The following is a 17,780-nucleotide window of genomic DNA, read 5'->3' as shown; positions in this document are numbered from 1 at the left end:
GCACCACCAATGACAACTGAAAGCAACAAAGCGCAATGGCATCAGCAGTGCCCGGGGCTCAGTCACCACTAGAAGTCATACCCGAAAACAAAAAGCGAAAGGCCTCTCCTCCAACTACCATGGACCCTGCGTTGCTGTCTGGAAATTAAGGAGGTATCACACCCGCTGGTGGACCCTGATGTGAGATGCACTAATAAAGAAGCCCATTTGTTTTTGCTGTTTACTCTTTTGCAAACTGTGATTAAAGATAACTGGTTTCCCACCCCAAATGTCCTGCAACTGAAGAATCCATCTAGTCCATACAATCAAACACACTGAGCAACTGTGGAAAAAAATAAAATAAAATAAAGGTCTTTGGAACAGCAGAGGCTGAGAAGTCAGACTCCAACTGCTCCAGCTTGCATGGTTCCATGCACATGACTTTCTGGAAAAGGCAAAGTCACAGGGGCAGAAAACACAGTGGGAGTGGGGGAGTGGGGGAGGGCAGGGGCAGCAAGAGGGAGCTTTCGGGGGCTATGAATTGTTGTGTTGCTGTGAATCTCTATTGTGTGCATGGTGCTTACCTGACAGTATCGGTTTATCAAAACGCATCAACTGCTCAAGGAAAAAAGTGAATTTTACCCTATGCAAAATAAACCTCAAGTGAAAACATAAACGGACCTCATTAAGATCTTCACACATATACATATGTGTGTATGACTGGTTTCCTCCACAAGCCTATGTGTTTTATGATTTTAAGAACATTATTCTGAGACCAGACTGGCAAAGAAGAAAGGGGTGTGTGGCACAGAAAAGGTTTGGAACCCAACTCTGGGACTGAAAAACAAGACAAAACCCGCTCACCCTAAAGCTCAAGGTCCTTCAGAGTCAGGCCCCTGCCCTTCCAGTTCCCCTGCGCCCCTCCTCGCTGCCTCTGCCCCAGCCACACAGGCCAACTGTCCATCTCCCCGGCTCTGACCCCAGGACATTTGCACGTGCTGGTCTCTCCACTGGATCCTCCCTATCTCTAGCCCCTTCAGCTTTAACATCCCGCTCATTCTTTACGCCTTAGTTCCATCATCCTTTCCTCCCTCCTCCCAACAAGACCAAACCAAATTCACCCAAGACAGCCATATTTCTACTGTACGATCTTCTCATTTCCAAATGGCAGCCACTACTTACCATGGTGATGCCCAAGAGGGTTGGGCTGACCAGGAACACTGGAGCCAGGAGCTTGCCCATACTTCTTTCCCAGAAAGAGTAGAAGAGGTCTGCCCAGCAGACGATCCATAGCAAAAATCCCAAGGCCTGGAAGAGAAGTGCATGCACGTCTTACAGTGGACAGCCCTGGAACTGCTCCCAGCACCCCTGCAAGAAGCTCAGTCTCGGAGGAACCGGCTACCCCCTAAACCGTCACCTGTGGTCTTCAGACACAGCACACATCCTCTGGGATCCAGCCCAGTCCTAGGCAGGGTGAGCCAGTGTCCATGCCGCCCCATGCGGTCTGTGTCTCCTCTGCACCCCCGCCATGACTCTGTCACTATTCTCCCCAGCACCTGAAGACTCCAGTCTCCGACTTAATCGACATCCATGGCCTACATGGGGGCCCTCACACAATGGCCATTCATCCAACAATATTAAGCCAACCAAAATTTACTGGGGGCCTACTATGGGCCACAGACGTGAAGGATAGAATGATGAATAAAACAGACAGAAGTCACTGCTTTCATGGAGCTGTGATTCCAGTGGATGGAACAGGCAAGAGACAAACCGAAAAATACACAGTGTAACGCTAGAAATACACAGTATAACGCCGTTCAGGTATGACCTAAATCAAATCCCTTATGATTATACAGTGGAAGTGAGAAGTAGATTTAAGGGCCTAGATCTGATAGATAGAGTGGTGATGAACTATGGAATGAGGTTCGTGACATTATACAGGAGACAGGGATCAAGACCATCCCCATGGAAAAGAAATGCAAAAAAGCAAAATGGCTGTCTGGGGAGGCCTTACAAATAGCTGTGAAAAGAGAGGCGAGAAACAAAGGAGAAAAGGAAAGATATAAGCATCTGAATGCAGAGTTCCCAAGAATAGCAAGAAGAGATAAGAAAGCCTTCCTCAGTGATCAATGCAAAGAAATAGAGGAAAACAATAGAATGGGAAAGACTAGAGATCTCTTCAAGAAAATTCGAGATACCAAGGGAACATTTCATGCAACGATGGGCTCGATAAAGGACAGAAATGGTATGGACCTAACAGAAGCAGAAGATATTAAGAAGAGGTGGCAAGAATACACAGAAGAACTGTACAAAAAAGATCTTCATGACCAAGATAATGACAATGGTGTGATCACTCACCTAGAGCCAGACATCCTGGAATGTGAAGTCAAGTGGGCCTTAGAAAGCATCACTACAAACAAAGCTAGTGGAGGTGATAGAATTCCAGTTGAGCTGTTTCAAATCCTGAAACATGATGCTGTGAAAGTGCTGCACTCAATATGCTAGCAAATTTGGAAAACTCAGCAGTGGCCACAGGACTGGAAAAGGGCAGTTTTCATTCCAATCCCAAAGAAATGCAATGCCAAAGAATGCTCAAACTACAGCACAATTGCACTCATCTCACATGCTAGTAAAGCAATGATCAAAATTGTCCAAGACAGGCTTCAGCAATACATGAACCATGAACTTCCAGATGTTCAAGCTGGTTTTAGAAAAGGCAGAGGAACCAGAGATCAAGTTGCCAACATCTGCTGGATCTTGGAAAAAGCAAGTGAGTTCCAGAAAAACATCTATTTCTGCTTTATTGACTATGCCAAAGCCTTTGACTGTGTGGATCACAATAAACTGTGGAAAATTCTGAGACAGATGGGAATACCAGACCACCTGACCTGCCTCTTGAGAAATCTGTATGGAGGTCAGGAAGCAATAGTTAGAACTGGACATGGAACAACAGACTGGTTCCAAATAGGAAAAGGAGTACGTCAAGGCTGTATATTGTCACCCTGCTTATTGAACTTCTATGCAGAGTACATCATGAGAAACGCTGGACTGGAAGAAACATAAGCTGGAATCAAGATTGCTGGGAGAAATATCAATAACCTCAGATATGCAGATGACCCCACCCTTATGGCAGAAAGTGAAGAGGAACTCAAAAGCCTTTTGATGAAAGTGAAAGAGGAGAGTGAAAAAGTTGGCTTAAAGCTCAACATTCAGAAAACGAAGATCATGGCATCCAGTCCCATCACTTCATGGCAAATAGATGGGGAAACAGTGGAAATAGTGTCAGACTTTATTTTGGGGGGCTCCAAAATCACTGCTGATGGTGACTGCAGCCATGAAATTAAAAGATGCTTACTCCTTGGAAGAAAAGTTATGACCAACCTAGATAGCATCTTCAAAAGCAGAGGCATTACTTTGCCGACTAAGGTTCGTCTAGTCAAGACTATGGGTTTTCCTATGGTCATGTATGGATGTGAGAGTTGGACTGTGAAGAAGGCTGAGTGCCGAAGAATCGATGCTTTTGAACTGTGGTGCTGGAGAAGACTCTTGAGAGTCCCTTGGACTGCAAGGAGATCCAACCAGTCCATTCTGAAGGAGATCAGCCCTGGGATTTCTTTGGAAGGAATGATGCTCAAGCTGAAACTCCAGTACTTTGGCCACCTGATGCAAAGAGTTGACTCATTGGAAAAGACTCTGATGCTGGGAGGGATTGGGGGCAGGAGGAGAAGGGGACGGCAGAGGATGAGACGGCTGGATGGCATCAGTGACTCTATGGACCTGAGTCTGAGTGAACTTCAGGAGTTGGTGATGGACAGGGAGGCCTGGCGTGCTGCGATTCATAGGGTCGCAAAGAGTCAGACACGACTGAGCGACTGAACTGAACTGAGCGCTAGACAGGAATGAGTGCGTGAAAAGTGGGAGTGCCACTCGCTCAGTGGCGCCTGACTCTTTATGAAACCATGGACTGTAGCCGCCCACCCCCAGGTCCCTCTGTATATGGAATTCTCCAGACAAGACTATTGGAGTGGGTAGCCACACCTTTCTCCAGGGGATCTTTCCAATCCGGGGATGGAACCTGGGTCTCCTGCCTTGCAGGCAGATTCTTTACCGTCTGAGCCATCAGGAAGAAGAAATAAAACAGATAAGAGAGGGTGGTCAGAGAAGGCCTCGCCCATCAGGTGACATCTGGTGAAGAGCCAACAGTGACTACTTGAGGGAGAGAACAATTCGGGCAGAGGATACAGCAAGTGCAAAGGGTCCTGAGGCAGAAATGTGTTCAGTAGGTTCATGCCTGCTGCGGCCTGAGCCATGGGCGTGACAGGAGGTGGCTTAAGAGGAGCCTGGAGCCAGATCACGCTGGGCCACTGAGCGGGCGTCCAGGTTTTACTCCCTACGATGAGAAATTACTAGAGTGTTTTTCAGCAAGGTACAGACAAAATCTTACTGTTTTAAAAAATGTATTTTTATTTCTTTGGCTGTACCTGGCCTTAGTTGTGGCATGCGGGATCTAGTTCCCCCAAGGGATTGAGCTCAGGGCCCCCTGCCCTGGGAGCATGGAGTCTTAGCCACTGGACCACCAGGGAAGTCCTCTGATTTACATGTTAAAGGGAGATGTTGCTCTCCATGAAAAGTACAAGGTGCTGCTAGAGGTCTAAGAGGAAGACACCAGATCCAGCTGAAGACAGGGGAGCAGACAGCATGGTGAGATGGGCTTGGAATGTGGTCTGAGCAATGGTATCACAGGCAAGGGGACAGCTTCGGTAAAATCATTCAAGTTTACCTGTTTGCCAAGGGCTTATGGAAATCAATCTCGGGAAATGGGGCTTTAATAAAGGACCGAGACACATGGTAAGAGGAGAAAGTGGAACGCACACACACACATACACACGCACATATACAGGATATATACATGCCCTTCACGTATCTCCCCCAGAAAGCTCATTCTTACAAGGGGCATACCAGCACCTGTATAGTGGAGAAACAGACTCGCTGACCAGATGACCAGAATTAAGCCCATCAATGAGGGGCAGATGGACACCACGTGGCCTTAGATATAACCCAGAGAAGGACCCCGTGGCCCTTTTGTAGTTCTCCAGCCAGACAGGCATTACTGAATCAAACCGTGAGAAAACATGGTCCCAAGAGCCCAAGTTGAGGAACTGACTCTAAACTAACTCGCCCATGTTCCCCAAATAGGCCAGCATCGTTAAAAGAAAAACAAAAATGGTGAAAAGGTCTTCCAAAATAACAGAAAAATAAAGAAACAGTGTGGCCAAGAGCAATGCATGACCCTGAAATGAGGGGGAGGAGGAGGGGATGCCAGAAAGGATAGAATTGGGACAAGCGACAAAAGGGGAATATACATAGTGGTTTTTACTTTTTCTGTTAAAGTATTGCGTCCATGTTGAATTTCCTACATTTAATTGTGCTGTTGTTACATAACAGAATATCCTTGCTTTGAGAAAAGATACACTGAAGAAGGGGCAAAGAGGCATGGTGGATGCTAGCTTTTCTCAAATAATTCAGAAAAAAATAAATACTGTGTATATATGGAGAGAGCAAAAGAGAGTAAGAAGATGTTAAAATGTTAAATGTGGCGAATGTTAAAAATCGGTGACTATAAATAATGGGTATTCAGGGCTGAGGGAGTACTTAATATCATCCTTGTAACTTTTCTGCAGTTTGAAACTATTTCAATATAAAAAATTTTTTTTTTTTTTACTTAAAAAGACATCCTTGAGTCAGGGAAGAAGACCTCCATATGATCTTGTGAGATAGATTCTATCACCACCACTGTAATCATGGGGAAACTGAGGCTCAGGGAAGTTAAGAAATTTGCTCAAGGAAAAAAAAATTTCTTCCCATTTCTTTAATTTTGTATCTATATGAGATGGTGCATGTTCATTAAATTTACTGTGATAATCATTTCATGACCTATATAAGTCAAATCATTGTGCTGTATACTTAATGCAGTGTTGTTTGTCAATTATATCTCAATAAAACTGGAAGGAAGAAACAAATTTGCTCAAGGTCATATAGCTAATAAGTGGCAATGCCAACACCTGAACCCACATCTGAATTCAGAGCCCCAGGCTTTATTCACCACGTTATTATTCTGTGTCCTAGTAAAAGGCAGCTCAGGGTCATGTAAGCAGAAGGAACATGTCCGTTTTCACAAGTAGTCTCCCCTGCCCCAGCACACACTCCACCCCCCAATACGCACATCACAATAAAATCCCATGAGACTCACAGTCTTGGCTTTGTTGAGATGCGTCATCTGAATGTAGCCCCGGTCATGGTGGGAGAGATAGAGGAAGTAGAAGGGGAAGCAGACCCAGAGGTAAGAGCAAGGCACCCACACGAGGACGGTGTTCTGAAAGCACTTGGTGAAGTCGGGGTTGCTGGTGTTCCACGTGACATTCCACTCCTGCGGACACAAACACAGGCACAGGTAAACAGGACGCCCCCAAGTGTGTGGACCAGGGGCCTGCACAGAGTTCAAAGCTACCTGCTGTGGGGTTTAAGAACTATAATGCCCTCCCAGGCAGAACAGGCAACCTGGAAAGATCCGTAGCCAGAAAGACTTCAAACAAAGAATGACAAATGAAGGTTATGTCTCACCTTACCTCACAGATAAGTTCCTGAGACAACAATGGGCAGGTTCCATTATTGTACAAAAGATGGAGACTGCCACTTAAAGGACTCCTAAAGGGTATTCTCCTGTAAATCGAGTCATCCTTTAATCACATAGATCATGCCTACTTTACAATCCTGTGAATTAAGAGCTTTCTAATATTCTTCTTCTTTGCCATCCCTATGATCCCCATATCACTGTATCAATGCATCAGTGATCACATGACAGGGATCACATCATGATCACTTTCATCAGCACCATCAGCATCACTATAGCAGTCATCATCAGCACCACCATCTTTGTCACTGGCATCAGCATCACCATCAGCACCACCATCTTTGTCATTGGCATCAGCATCACCATCAGCACCACCATCTTTGTCACTGGCATCAGCATCACCATCAGCACCACCATCTTTGTCACTGGCATCAGCATCACCATCAGCACCACCATCTTTGTCATTGGCATCAGCATCACCATCAGCACCACCATCTTTGTCATTGGCATCAGCATCGCCATCAGCACCACCATCTTTGTCACTGGCATCAGCATCAGCATCGCCATCATCCACCATCATCAGCACCACCATCTCTGTCACTGGCATCAGCACTGTCATCAGCAGCATGACCACCAACAGCACCACCACCATAGATAATACCCAATTGCAGTTCTGTGTTCTAGGCCCCATTCTAAGTTCTTTGTATGTATTATCTCCTTTAATTCTATAATTACTTTATCATTTCTTTCTTAGAAGGGAAAACTACAGTGCAGAGAGGTTCAGTGATTTCCCAGTATCTCACAGTACCTACCCTGTTATTTGGTAAGACCTGGAGCCTGACTCAGACTCAGGCAATTCGATTCTGGAGTTCCTGCGTTTAACCACAAAGCTATCCAGGCTGAGAAACAAATCTGCTTTACTTTTATCTTTTTAAGAAGCCACCTGTATTTCATAACAGACAACGCCAAATAGGTAAAAAGATAAACACATACATAAATAGAGAAGGTATTTCTGCCCAAGAAAAAAACTTCAACCAGCCTTCAGACTTCTGCAATGGAAATTTTAATTCAAGCCCTGATCTGACCACTGAACTGTTATATGACTTCGGGGAAAGGTATTACCCTATCCAGGGGTTTCAATTTCCTATCTCTACCATAATTAGGCGGCATAAAATTCAAGGTCTGAAACAGGTGACTCCCAGGCTGATTAGGGCCACAGAGATGATCTGCAGTTATTGTTGGTACTTTAAACATGCCTTTTAAAACAAAATCTCAGTTTAGCTGCCAACACTTAAAAATGAGGAAATTTCATATAAAAATTGGATTCCCAGTGTCTCTTTAAAAAATAAAAAACCAGAAAGTCTGGCAGCACTGGGCCCAGATTCCCGCTTCACAACCATTGGGAGGAACTAGGGACGAGCCAGTCTTTGGGGAAGGTTCATGCGGTCCAGCGGCCAGTCCCCGTGCAGCCCCCTCCCCACAGCACCGTCTCCCCACCACTGGATGTGTGCTCTCCAGACACCTCTGATTCCAACAGCCTTCCCAGAATCAGATTAAGAGAGACCACCAAGGAACTCCAAGGAACCTGGATTCTTAAAACTCCAAGCAAGCTTTAAAGCCACATCAAAGAACATTACAGAATAGAAAGTAATGGGAATAAGCAGACGATTTTACATTTGATCATCAATCAAAATCTATGTTCTGAGCTTTATAAAAGAGACCTAGATGTGTACCAGTGCAAGCATACCTAATGCTACTAAGATGTACACTTAAAACTGGTTGCTGCTGTTCAGTCGCTCAGTCATGTCCAACTCTTTGCAACCCCATGGACTGCAGCACACTAGGCTTCCCTGTCCTTCACTATCTCCCAGAGTTTGCTCAAACTCACGTCCACTGAGTCAATGATGCCATCCAACCAGCTCATCCTCTGCCGCTCCCTTCTCTTCCTGCCCTCAATCTTTCCCAGCATCAGGGTCTTTTCCAATGAATAGGCTCTTCCTATCAGGGGGTCAAAATATTGGAGCTTCAGCTTTAGCATCAGTCCTTCCAATGAATATTCAGGGTTGATTTCCTTTGGGATTGATTGGTTTGATCTCCCTGCTGTCCCAGGGACTCTCAAGCATCTTCTCCAGCACCACAATTCAAAAGCCATCAATTCTTCAGCATTCAGCCTTCTTGATGGTCCAACTCTCACATCCATACATGACAACTGGAAAAACCACAGCTTCGACTATACCGACCTTTGTCAGAAAAGTGACGTCTCTCCTTTTTCATACACTATCTAGGTATAAAAATGGTTAAGATAGTCAAAAAAAAAAAAAAAGGGAAGCAGAAAAAGAAAAGATTTGACTTTAAAAACAGAGAGAGAAAGATCTAGTATTAAGTAAGTACCCAAACTGGTTCTTCAGAGGTATAATTATTCTATGATATAAATGGTTATTTTTCCAGAACCAAGGAAAAGGAATTATTGAAAAATAAACTTTAAAAGGTCAACACAGACAAAGGAATTTAGCTAGGAAACCTCTAGACACAAAGAAACCCTAAAAAGGACAAAGTTCATGCCTCTGTAGACTTGGGCACTTGGAAGACAGCCTTGGAAATAATTTATCTGATCATGGAGAGGAGTAGTTTATGTCAAAGACTAATTATTTTAATTGATTTCACACCTAAAATTCTTAAGATGATGGTGAAAAGGGGGATTTAACTGTTGGTGGTTATTATATACGAAGCAGATTCTGGCCAGAAAAAACTCATTCCAAAGGAATTTGCCTTTGTACTAAGAAAACAATACCAAGACTTAATAGAGTCATGTATATAACTTCCCTAGCAGGAAGGGCTTCCCTTGTGGCTCAGCTGGTAAAGAATCCGCCTGCAATGTGGGAGACCTGGGTTCAATCCCTGGGTTGGGAAGATACCCTGAAGAAGGGAGAGGCTACCCAGTCCAGTATTCTGGCCTGAAGAATTCCATGACTAAGTCCATGGGGTCACAAAGAGTCAGACACAACTGAGCGACTTTCACTTCACTTCTCTATTATATAAGAAGCTTGGTTCGTATTTGAGACATTTCAATCACCTGATCTTTGCCCCAATTATTCCTTGACTGGACTGCTACAGTAGCTTGCTAGCCACACCCTGCTTCCAGACCCTCTGGGCCTCACCTAGTCCTCCCCACCACAGCCAAATAAATTTTCTATCTTATACATCTATACATGCATCCACAGATATAATTATCCACTCATCTGTGAACCCTTCCATCCACCCACCCACCCATCCAGGCACCAAGTCATTCATCCATCTACCTATCTATCCACCCACCCACCTCCTCTACCCATGTACCCATCCAATGATCCACCCACCCACCTACCCACCCACTGATTCATGCATCCATCCACCCACCTGTCCACTCAGGCATTCATCCATCTGTTTCTTCTACAATTTTTCCCGCCCTATTTCCCAGTGTGTCCACTTGGCCTCTCTTCATGTTAATTTACTTTTAATAGGTAACACATTTCTGTGCTAAACTTTCCCCAACTACCCAAAATGGTACACTGTGAAAAATGAGTCTTGCTCCCTGAACTCAAAGCGCCCCCTTCCTACCCCACAGGCAAAACTCCTATATTGCTAACAATATATTGATATTCTTCCAAATATAGTTTATCTACTTTGTTTCCCCCGAAGGTGCCATAATACATACCTGTTTGGCACCTCACTTTTTTCCCCTTAATATTAGAAACTGATCTCTGTCAGTGCCAGAGATTTGCTTTATTGTTACTAGTTTAACCCCTTCTTTTGAACGAAGGGTAGAAGTGACAAGCTACCTCCCGCTCCTGGTCCCAAAATGGTCCCTCTCTCTAGAGGCGACACCATCCATTTCTTCTATATCCTTCCAGGAAACATTTTATGCATCTATAACAAAAATAAATACATATCTTCTGTAATCAGATGGAGAGAAACATACTCCACACCCTGTTCTGTACCATCCTTTCATCTCTTAAGAACAGATCTGAGAGATTATTCTACTCTGCCCATTTCCTCATCCTTTGCTCCAGCTGTTTTGTATGGATGGGCTTGACCTTACATAATCAGCTAATGGGGCACTAAGCTGCTCTCACAATGAAGCAGTGAATAAATCCAGGAAGTGCCTCATTTCACGCAAAGCAAGCATATTTGTAAGATAACTTTCTAGACGTGGACCTGCTGGACTAAAGAGTGTACGCATTTAAAATTTAAACGGTCGCTGAATCCAATGGGTACCATCAGTTTATTCTGCACCACACAAAGTACCACGGTCATTGCTTCCCAAACTACAGTATATTAGAAGCTTTTGATCTCTGCCAATCTGATAATGGAAAATATCTCCCTGTAGCTTAACTTCCTTTCTTCATAATGATGAATGAAACTGAAGATTTTGCCACTTTGTGTGTTTAAAAGCAGTCAGTTTCTTCTCTTAAGAGGAAAAACCATAGGCTTAAATACCTATGCGTTATTAAATGGGACCGATCTGAACACCCATCTCCCCTGGGTAAACAGCCTCCAATAGCTTCCGGTCACCTTCCAGAGCCAATCCTTGCTTGCTTCATGAGGCCTTCCACGTCCACATTCAAGCTCCATCTGTTTCTTCTACGATTTCTCCCGCCCCATTTCCCAGTGTGTTAACTGGGCTATTCCTTCAAAGGAGCATTTATCAAGCCTGTGTCAGGCACTGTTCAAGGAACTAGAGATTTAGGAAGGCCTGTGGTCCCCGCCTTTAATGCATTCCCCAATTGCTGATCCAATGATTGGTGCTTTGGGATATGTCTTGCTAGATGCTCTTCCTGCCTTTCCATAGTAACAAACTCCTACTCATCCTTCAAAATCCAACTCAGAGACACCTCCTTTAAGAAGCCTTTCTCCTGGGCTTTCCTGGTGGCTCAGAGGTAAAGAATCCACCTAAAATACAGGAAACACAGGTTCGACCCCCGATCCAGGAAGATCACACAGGCTGTGATGCAACTAATGCCCGGGGGGCCACAACGGCTGAGCCCGAGCTCTAGAGCCCGGGAGCCGCAACTCCTGAAGCCCGCCGGCCTAGAACCCGTGGCTCTGCAACAAGAGAAGCCACCGCAGTGAGAAGTACATGCCCCGCAACTAGAGAGCGGGGGGCCCGCTCACTGCAACTGGAGAAAAGCAGCACCAAAGACCCAGCATAGCCAAAATAAAGAGACAAAATTATTAAAAAAAAAAAAGCCTCACTCCCCAGACTATGAGAACAGCCCCCCCACACTGCAATGATGACTTACTTGTCCATCAGTACCTCTGTCCTGCCAGGACTTCTGACTCTTCTTCTCCTCACCCAGCAGGGACCCAGAGGTTACTGAGTACACAAATGACCCAAACCAGGCCTCCCGTCCTCAGCATTATTTGCTACTTTGTTTTCCAGGAAACAATCCATCCAGGTAGAACCTGACTATGATCCTGGCTTTATGGTCGGATGGATGTGGATTAAAAGGCGCTGACCTCACTTGCACCTGGGCGGGTTACTTAAAGTCTCCAAGCCTCCATCTCCTTACCAGTGTGGCCAGGGAAACATGCAGGCCTGGAAGAACTATCAAATGGGACTGTGCTTTGCACCAGCTGGTATGGTCTAGAGGTAGTAAGTGGTGGCTATTAGCTGCAGACCAATAATTAATAATAATCACCACCGCTACCCTCAGCGCTGCCTAGCATTAGGAAGCTTCAAGGACAAAGAAAAGTTCAAGTTCAGAAGTGAGCAAGCGGAAACTCGGGAGCACCCCAGGACACAGAACTCCAGGGAAGGAGAGGTAGGAGAAACGCTTAGCCAACGAAGGGGTTTGGGTTTATTCTTCAGAAGGCAGCTTCCTCCCCAGAGCCAGATGGCCAGCCCTGACGGAGAGGGCAGAGGAGGAAGGAGGCAGGTCTTGAGAAGAGGAAATCTGACCGTGACCTTGAACTTGCACCACCTCCACGGCCACGACCACCCACCAATATGGCCCTGACCACAACTGTCACAGCAGTGATGTAACAAGGTCAGGGGCCTCTGGTGTGTTCCTCACTGGCCAGGTCTCTGATGAATCCTTTGTCCAAAGGGGGCTTCCCTCGTGGCTCAGTGGTGAAGAATCTGCCTCCCAATGCAGGAGGCCAGGGTTCAGTCCCTGGGTGGGGAAGATCCCCTGGAGAAGTAAATGGCAACTCACTCCAGCATTCCTGCCTGGGAAATCCCATGGACAGAGAAGCCTAGAGGGCTACAGCCCATGGGGTCAAAAAAGAGTCGGACAAGATTTAGTGACTAAACAACAACTGTCCAAGGGAACTGATCCCTGCCCCCATGCCCTTGATAACTCCTGGAGACAAGCAGCAGGGTCCCCTCTACTGAGGGCTTCCGGGGGAAACAGGGAATGCTGAGGGCCATTAAAAGGCTTAAGGAAGGAGGATTCATGGAGACTACCAGCTACTTGCTGTCCCCAATCCCAGTGGTGACAGCTAACCCTGGTCTTCCTCCCTACGGTCTCTGCCTCCTCACACAGGGAGTTCCAGAAATCAAGCTGGTTGGAACGCTGCCCCGATTCTGCTGAGCTTCCATCAGTTCAGTTCAGTCGCTCAGTTGGGTCCGACTCTTTGTGACCCCATGGATTGCAGCACGCCAGGCTTCCCTGTACATCATCAATTCCCAAAGCTTGCTCAAACTCATGGCCATAGAGTCGGTGATGTCATCTAACCGTCTAATCTTCTGTCATCCCCTTCTCCTCTAGCCTTCAATCTTTCCCAGCATCAGGGTCTTTTCCAATGAGTCATTTCTTCGCATCAGGTGGCCAAAGGATTGGAGTTTCAGCTTCAACGTCAGTCCTTCCAATGGACACCCAGGACTGATCTCCTTTAGGATGGATTGGTTGGATCTCCTTGCAGTCCAAGGGACTCTCAAGAGTCTTCTCCAACACCACAGTTCAAAAGCATCAATTCTTCAGTTCAGTTCACTCAGTCGTGTCCGACTCTTTGTGACCCCATGAATCGCAGCACACCAGGCCTCCCTGTCCATCACCAACTTCCGGAGTTCACTCAGACTCACATCCATTGAGTCAGTGATGCCATCCAGCCATCTCATACTGGGTCATCCCCTTCTCCTCCTGCCCCCAATCTCTCCCAGCATCAGAGTCTTTTCCAGTGAGTCAACTCTTCACATGAGATGGCCAAAGTACTGGAGCTTCAGCTTTAGCATCATCCCTTCCAAAGAAATCCCAGGGTTGATCTCCTTCAGAATGGATTGGTTGGATCTCCTTGCAGTCCAAGGGACTCTCAAGAGTCTTCTCCGACACCACAGCTCAAACGCATCAATTCTTTGGCGCTCAGCCTTCTTCACAGTCCAACTCTCACATCCATACATGACTACTGGAAAAACCATAGCCTTGGCTAGACGGACCTTAGTTGGCAAAGTAATGTCTTTGCTTTTCAATATACTATCTAGGTTGGTCATAACTTTTCTTCCAAGGAGTAAGCGTCTTTTAATTTCATGGCTGCAGTCACCATCTGCAGTGATTTTGGAGCCCCCAAAAATAAAGTCTGACACTGTTTCTACTGTTTCCCTATCTATTTCCCATGAAGTGATGGGACCAGATGCCATGATCTTCGTTTCCTGAATGTTGAGCTTGAAGCCAACTTTTTCACTCTCCTCTTTCACTTTCATCAAGAGGCTTTTTAGCTCCTCTTCACTTTCTGCCATAAGGTCAGGGGCAGCGGCCTAGAGTGCCAGGCTGCGACGGCACAGGAACGGCCGAGAGGAGCTACCGTGTGTCCGAGGTCAGTGGCGCCGGCCGGGAGGAGTTACCCCACGTCTGAGGCCAGGGGCGGCCGGGAGGAGGCACCCCGCGTCTGAGATCAGGGGCCACCAGGAGAAGCCACCTTGCGCCTGAGGCCAGGGGCGGTGACTTTGAGGAGCCACCCTGAGCCCGAGGTCAGGGCCAGTGGCCAGGAGGAGCAACCCGAGCAGTGGTGGCTGCGCAGGCACAGGAGGGCCTAGAGGAGCTATCCCATGTTGAAGTTCAAGAACAGTGGCGCTAAGGAGATACCCCTCATCCAAGGTAAGGAACAGTGGCGGTGCTTTGCTGGAGCAGCCGTGAAGAGATACCCCACGCCAAGGTAAGGGAAACCCAAGTAAGATCAATTCTTTAGCACTTAGCTTTCTTTATAGTCCAACTCTCACATCCATATATGACTACTGGAAAAGCCATAGCTTTGACTAGACGGACCTTTGTTGGCAAAGTAATGTCTCTGCTTTTTAATATGCTGTCTAAGTTGGTCACAGCTTTTCTTCCAAGGAGCAAGCATCTTTTAACCTCATGGCTGCAGTCACTATCTGCAGTGATTTTGGAGCCCCAAAACAAAGTCTGTCACTGTTTCCATTGTTTCCCCATCTATTGGCTATGAAGTGATGGGACTGGATGCCATGATCTTAGTTTTCTGAATGTTGAGTTTTTAGCCAGCTTTTTAACTCTCCTCTTTGACTTTCAACAAGAGGCTCTTTAGTTCTTCGCTTTCTGCCATAAGGGTGGTGTCATCTGTGTGTCTGAGGTTATTGATATTTCTCCCAGCAATTTCGATTCCAGCTTGTGTTTCATCCAGTACAGCATTTCTCATGCAGATAATATACTCTGCATATAAGTTAAATAAGCAGGGTGACAATATATAGCCTTGACATACTCCTTCCCCACCTTGGAACCAGTCTGTTGTTCCATGTCCGGTTCTAACTGTTGCTTCTTGACCTGCATACAGATTTCTCAGGAAGCAGGTAAGGTGGTCTGGTATATCCATCTCTTTTAGAATTTTCCACAGTTTGTTGTGATCCACACAATCAAAGGCATTGGCATAGTCAAGAAAGCAAAAGTAAATGCTTTTCTGGAACACTCATGTTTTTCTGATGATCCAATGGATGTTAGCAATTTGATCTCTGGTTCCTCTGCCTTTTCTAAACCAGCTTGAACATCTGCAAGCTCACGATTCATGTACTGTTGAAGCCTAGCTTGGAGAATTTTGAGCATTATTTTGCTAGCGTGTGAGATGAGTCCAATTGTACAGTAGTTTGAACATTCTTTGGCATTGCCTTTTTTGGGGATTGGAATGAAAACTGACCTTTCCAGTCCTGTGGCCACTGCTGAGTTTTCCAAATTTGCTGGCATATTGAGTGCAGCACTTTCACAGCATCATCTTTTAGGACTTGAAATAGTTCAACTGGAATTCCATCACTTCCACTACCTTTGTTCATAATGATGCTTCCTAAGGCCCACTTGACTTTGAAATCCAGGGTGTCTGGCTCTAGGTGAGTGATCACACCATTGTGGTTATCTGGGTCATGAAGATCTTTTTTGTACAGTTCTGCTGTGTATTCTTGCCACCTCTTCTTAATATCTTCTGCTTCTGTTAGGTCCATACCATTTCTGTCCTTTATTGAGCCCATCATTGCATGAAATGTTCCCTTGGTACCTTAATTTTCTTAAAGAAATCTCTAGTTTTTCTCATTCTATTGTTTTCCTCTGTTCCTTTGCATTTGATCACTGAGGAAGGCTTTTTTATCTCTCCTTGCTGTTCTTTGGAACTCTGCATTCAAATGGGCATATCTTTCCTTTTCTCCTTTGCCTTTAGCTTCTCTTGCTTTCTCAGCTATTTGCAACAACTCCTCAACCATTTTGCCTCTTTGCATTTCTTTTTTTGGGGATGGCCTTGATCTCTGCCTCCTGTACAATGTCAGGAACATCTGTTCATAGTTCTTCAGGCACTCTTATCAGACCTAATCCCTTGAATCTATTTGTCACTTTCACTGTATAATCGTAAGAGATTTGATTTAGGTCATACCTGGTCTAGTGGTTTCCCCTACTTTCTTCAATTTAAATCTGAATTTGGCAATTAGGAGTTCATGATCTGAGCCAAAGTCAGCTCCACCACTAGGAAACAAGTTCAGTGACAGGTAAGCAGTCTAGAACACAAACATCAGCACTGGCCCAGGCTCTGCATTTCCAGGGCTCTGGTCCAAGAAAATCTTAGAGGAGGAAAGGCACCCCCGACCATAATTGAGGCTTTCTTCACAAGACATGTTCGTCCCCCTTTTATGTCCCTCTCTCTCCAGCGCTGAAATTCAAGGATCTGTGGAACACAGTCCAAGCCTACTTAGCCCACAAACTTTGGGAGTTCATAAAACTTCTATCGTGTGTTATCACGTGGTACTCTAACCTCGCTCGAAGCCAGCATGTTCTGAGCAGGATGGGCCATGCTCATCACTCAGCCCTCAGGAGAAGTAGCACTGCTGTTATCCCCATTGCACAGGTAAGGAAACCGAGGCAAGACAAGACATTTTCCCAAAAGTCATGCTGCAGTGGATATGAGTTGTCCAAGGCCCACACATATTTTCCCTTCTTTGATAACAGTGGGAGCTGTTGTTCTTACACAAATCCTTTGGTCAGCCACATGCTTGGGGCAAAGCTCCAGGGAATGAGTCTGCTAATCAGCAGCTCCAGAACGTGGTCCAAATCTATCCAATCACTGTAAGGACATATGCTCCCTTGTCCCCAGTGATACAGAGTGAGGATATGGGGTTTACAGGTGTCTTAGCCATTTTATATTGAGCCATCACTGACTCCATGGGCATGAGTCTGAGCAAGCTCCGGGAGATGGTGAAGGACCGGTAAGCCTAGCGTGCTGCAGTCCATGGGATCACAAAGAGTCAGACAAGACTGAACAACTGAACAACAGCCATTCGTAAGGAAAGCACCAAGAGTCGGGAGTGGAGGGAAGGGGTGGCACCACTAGGGCACGTGTGAAAATGAAGCTGATGTCATGCAAGGCAGAGATGAAAGAAACTGGAGCTTGGCGTTTTGTAGGCTGCTGGATCAAGCATCACCTGCAGCACACCCTCCCAGTGAATCTCTCCAATAAATTCAACAGTTACACAAGTTCGAAATAAATTTACTCTCACCTATAACACAAACTGTCCTAGTAATACAAGTTCCGATCCACTGCATCAACTTTTATTCAACAATACAATTCAGAATTTGACACAAGCGAATTTAGGCCACAGATACACCGTTACTAGTAGCATACTGCTGGGTAGGTTGCTGTTCTTCTCTCAGGCTCAAAAAGCCCACCAGCAAAATGGAGGTACTATCATCTCCTTCATGGGGAATCATAA

General features: G+C 45.7%; 1 protein-coding gene across 3 annotated transcripts in view; it reads right to left on the bottom strand.

Annotated features, from left to right (window-relative positions):
- The window catches only part of ABCC1 (ATP binding cassette subfamily C member 1 (ABCC1 blood group)), a 155,605-nt gene that overhangs the window by 100,233 nt on the left and 37,592 nt on the right, over positions 1 to 17,780 (bottom strand). For 2 of the 3 annotated variants that reach the window (XM_069569837.1, XM_069569838.1), the window contains exons 2-3: positions 6,230 to 6,406; positions 1,162 to 1,287 (exon numbers count right to left, since the gene is read on the bottom strand). In XM_069569837.1, coding sequence (XP_069425938.1) covers positions 1,162 to 1,287; positions 6,230 to 6,406 — 303 coding nt within the window. Of the gene's footprint in view, positions 1 to 1,161; positions 1,288 to 6,202; positions 6,407 to 17,780 lie in introns of those variants that run through there. The other variant, XM_069569839.1, reaches the window with a different exon arrangement.

Source organism: Ovis canadensis, chromosome 24 (assembly GCF_042477335.2).
Source record: "Ovis canadensis isolate MfBH-ARS-UI-01 breed Bighorn chromosome 24, ARS-UI_OviCan_v2, whole genome shotgun sequence".
Classification (NCBI taxonomy): Eukaryota; Metazoa; Chordata; class Mammalia; order Artiodactyla; family Bovidae; genus Ovis; species Ovis canadensis.
Note: the sequence above shows the minus strand (reverse complement) of the source record. Positions and strands in the feature narration are given on the sequence as shown.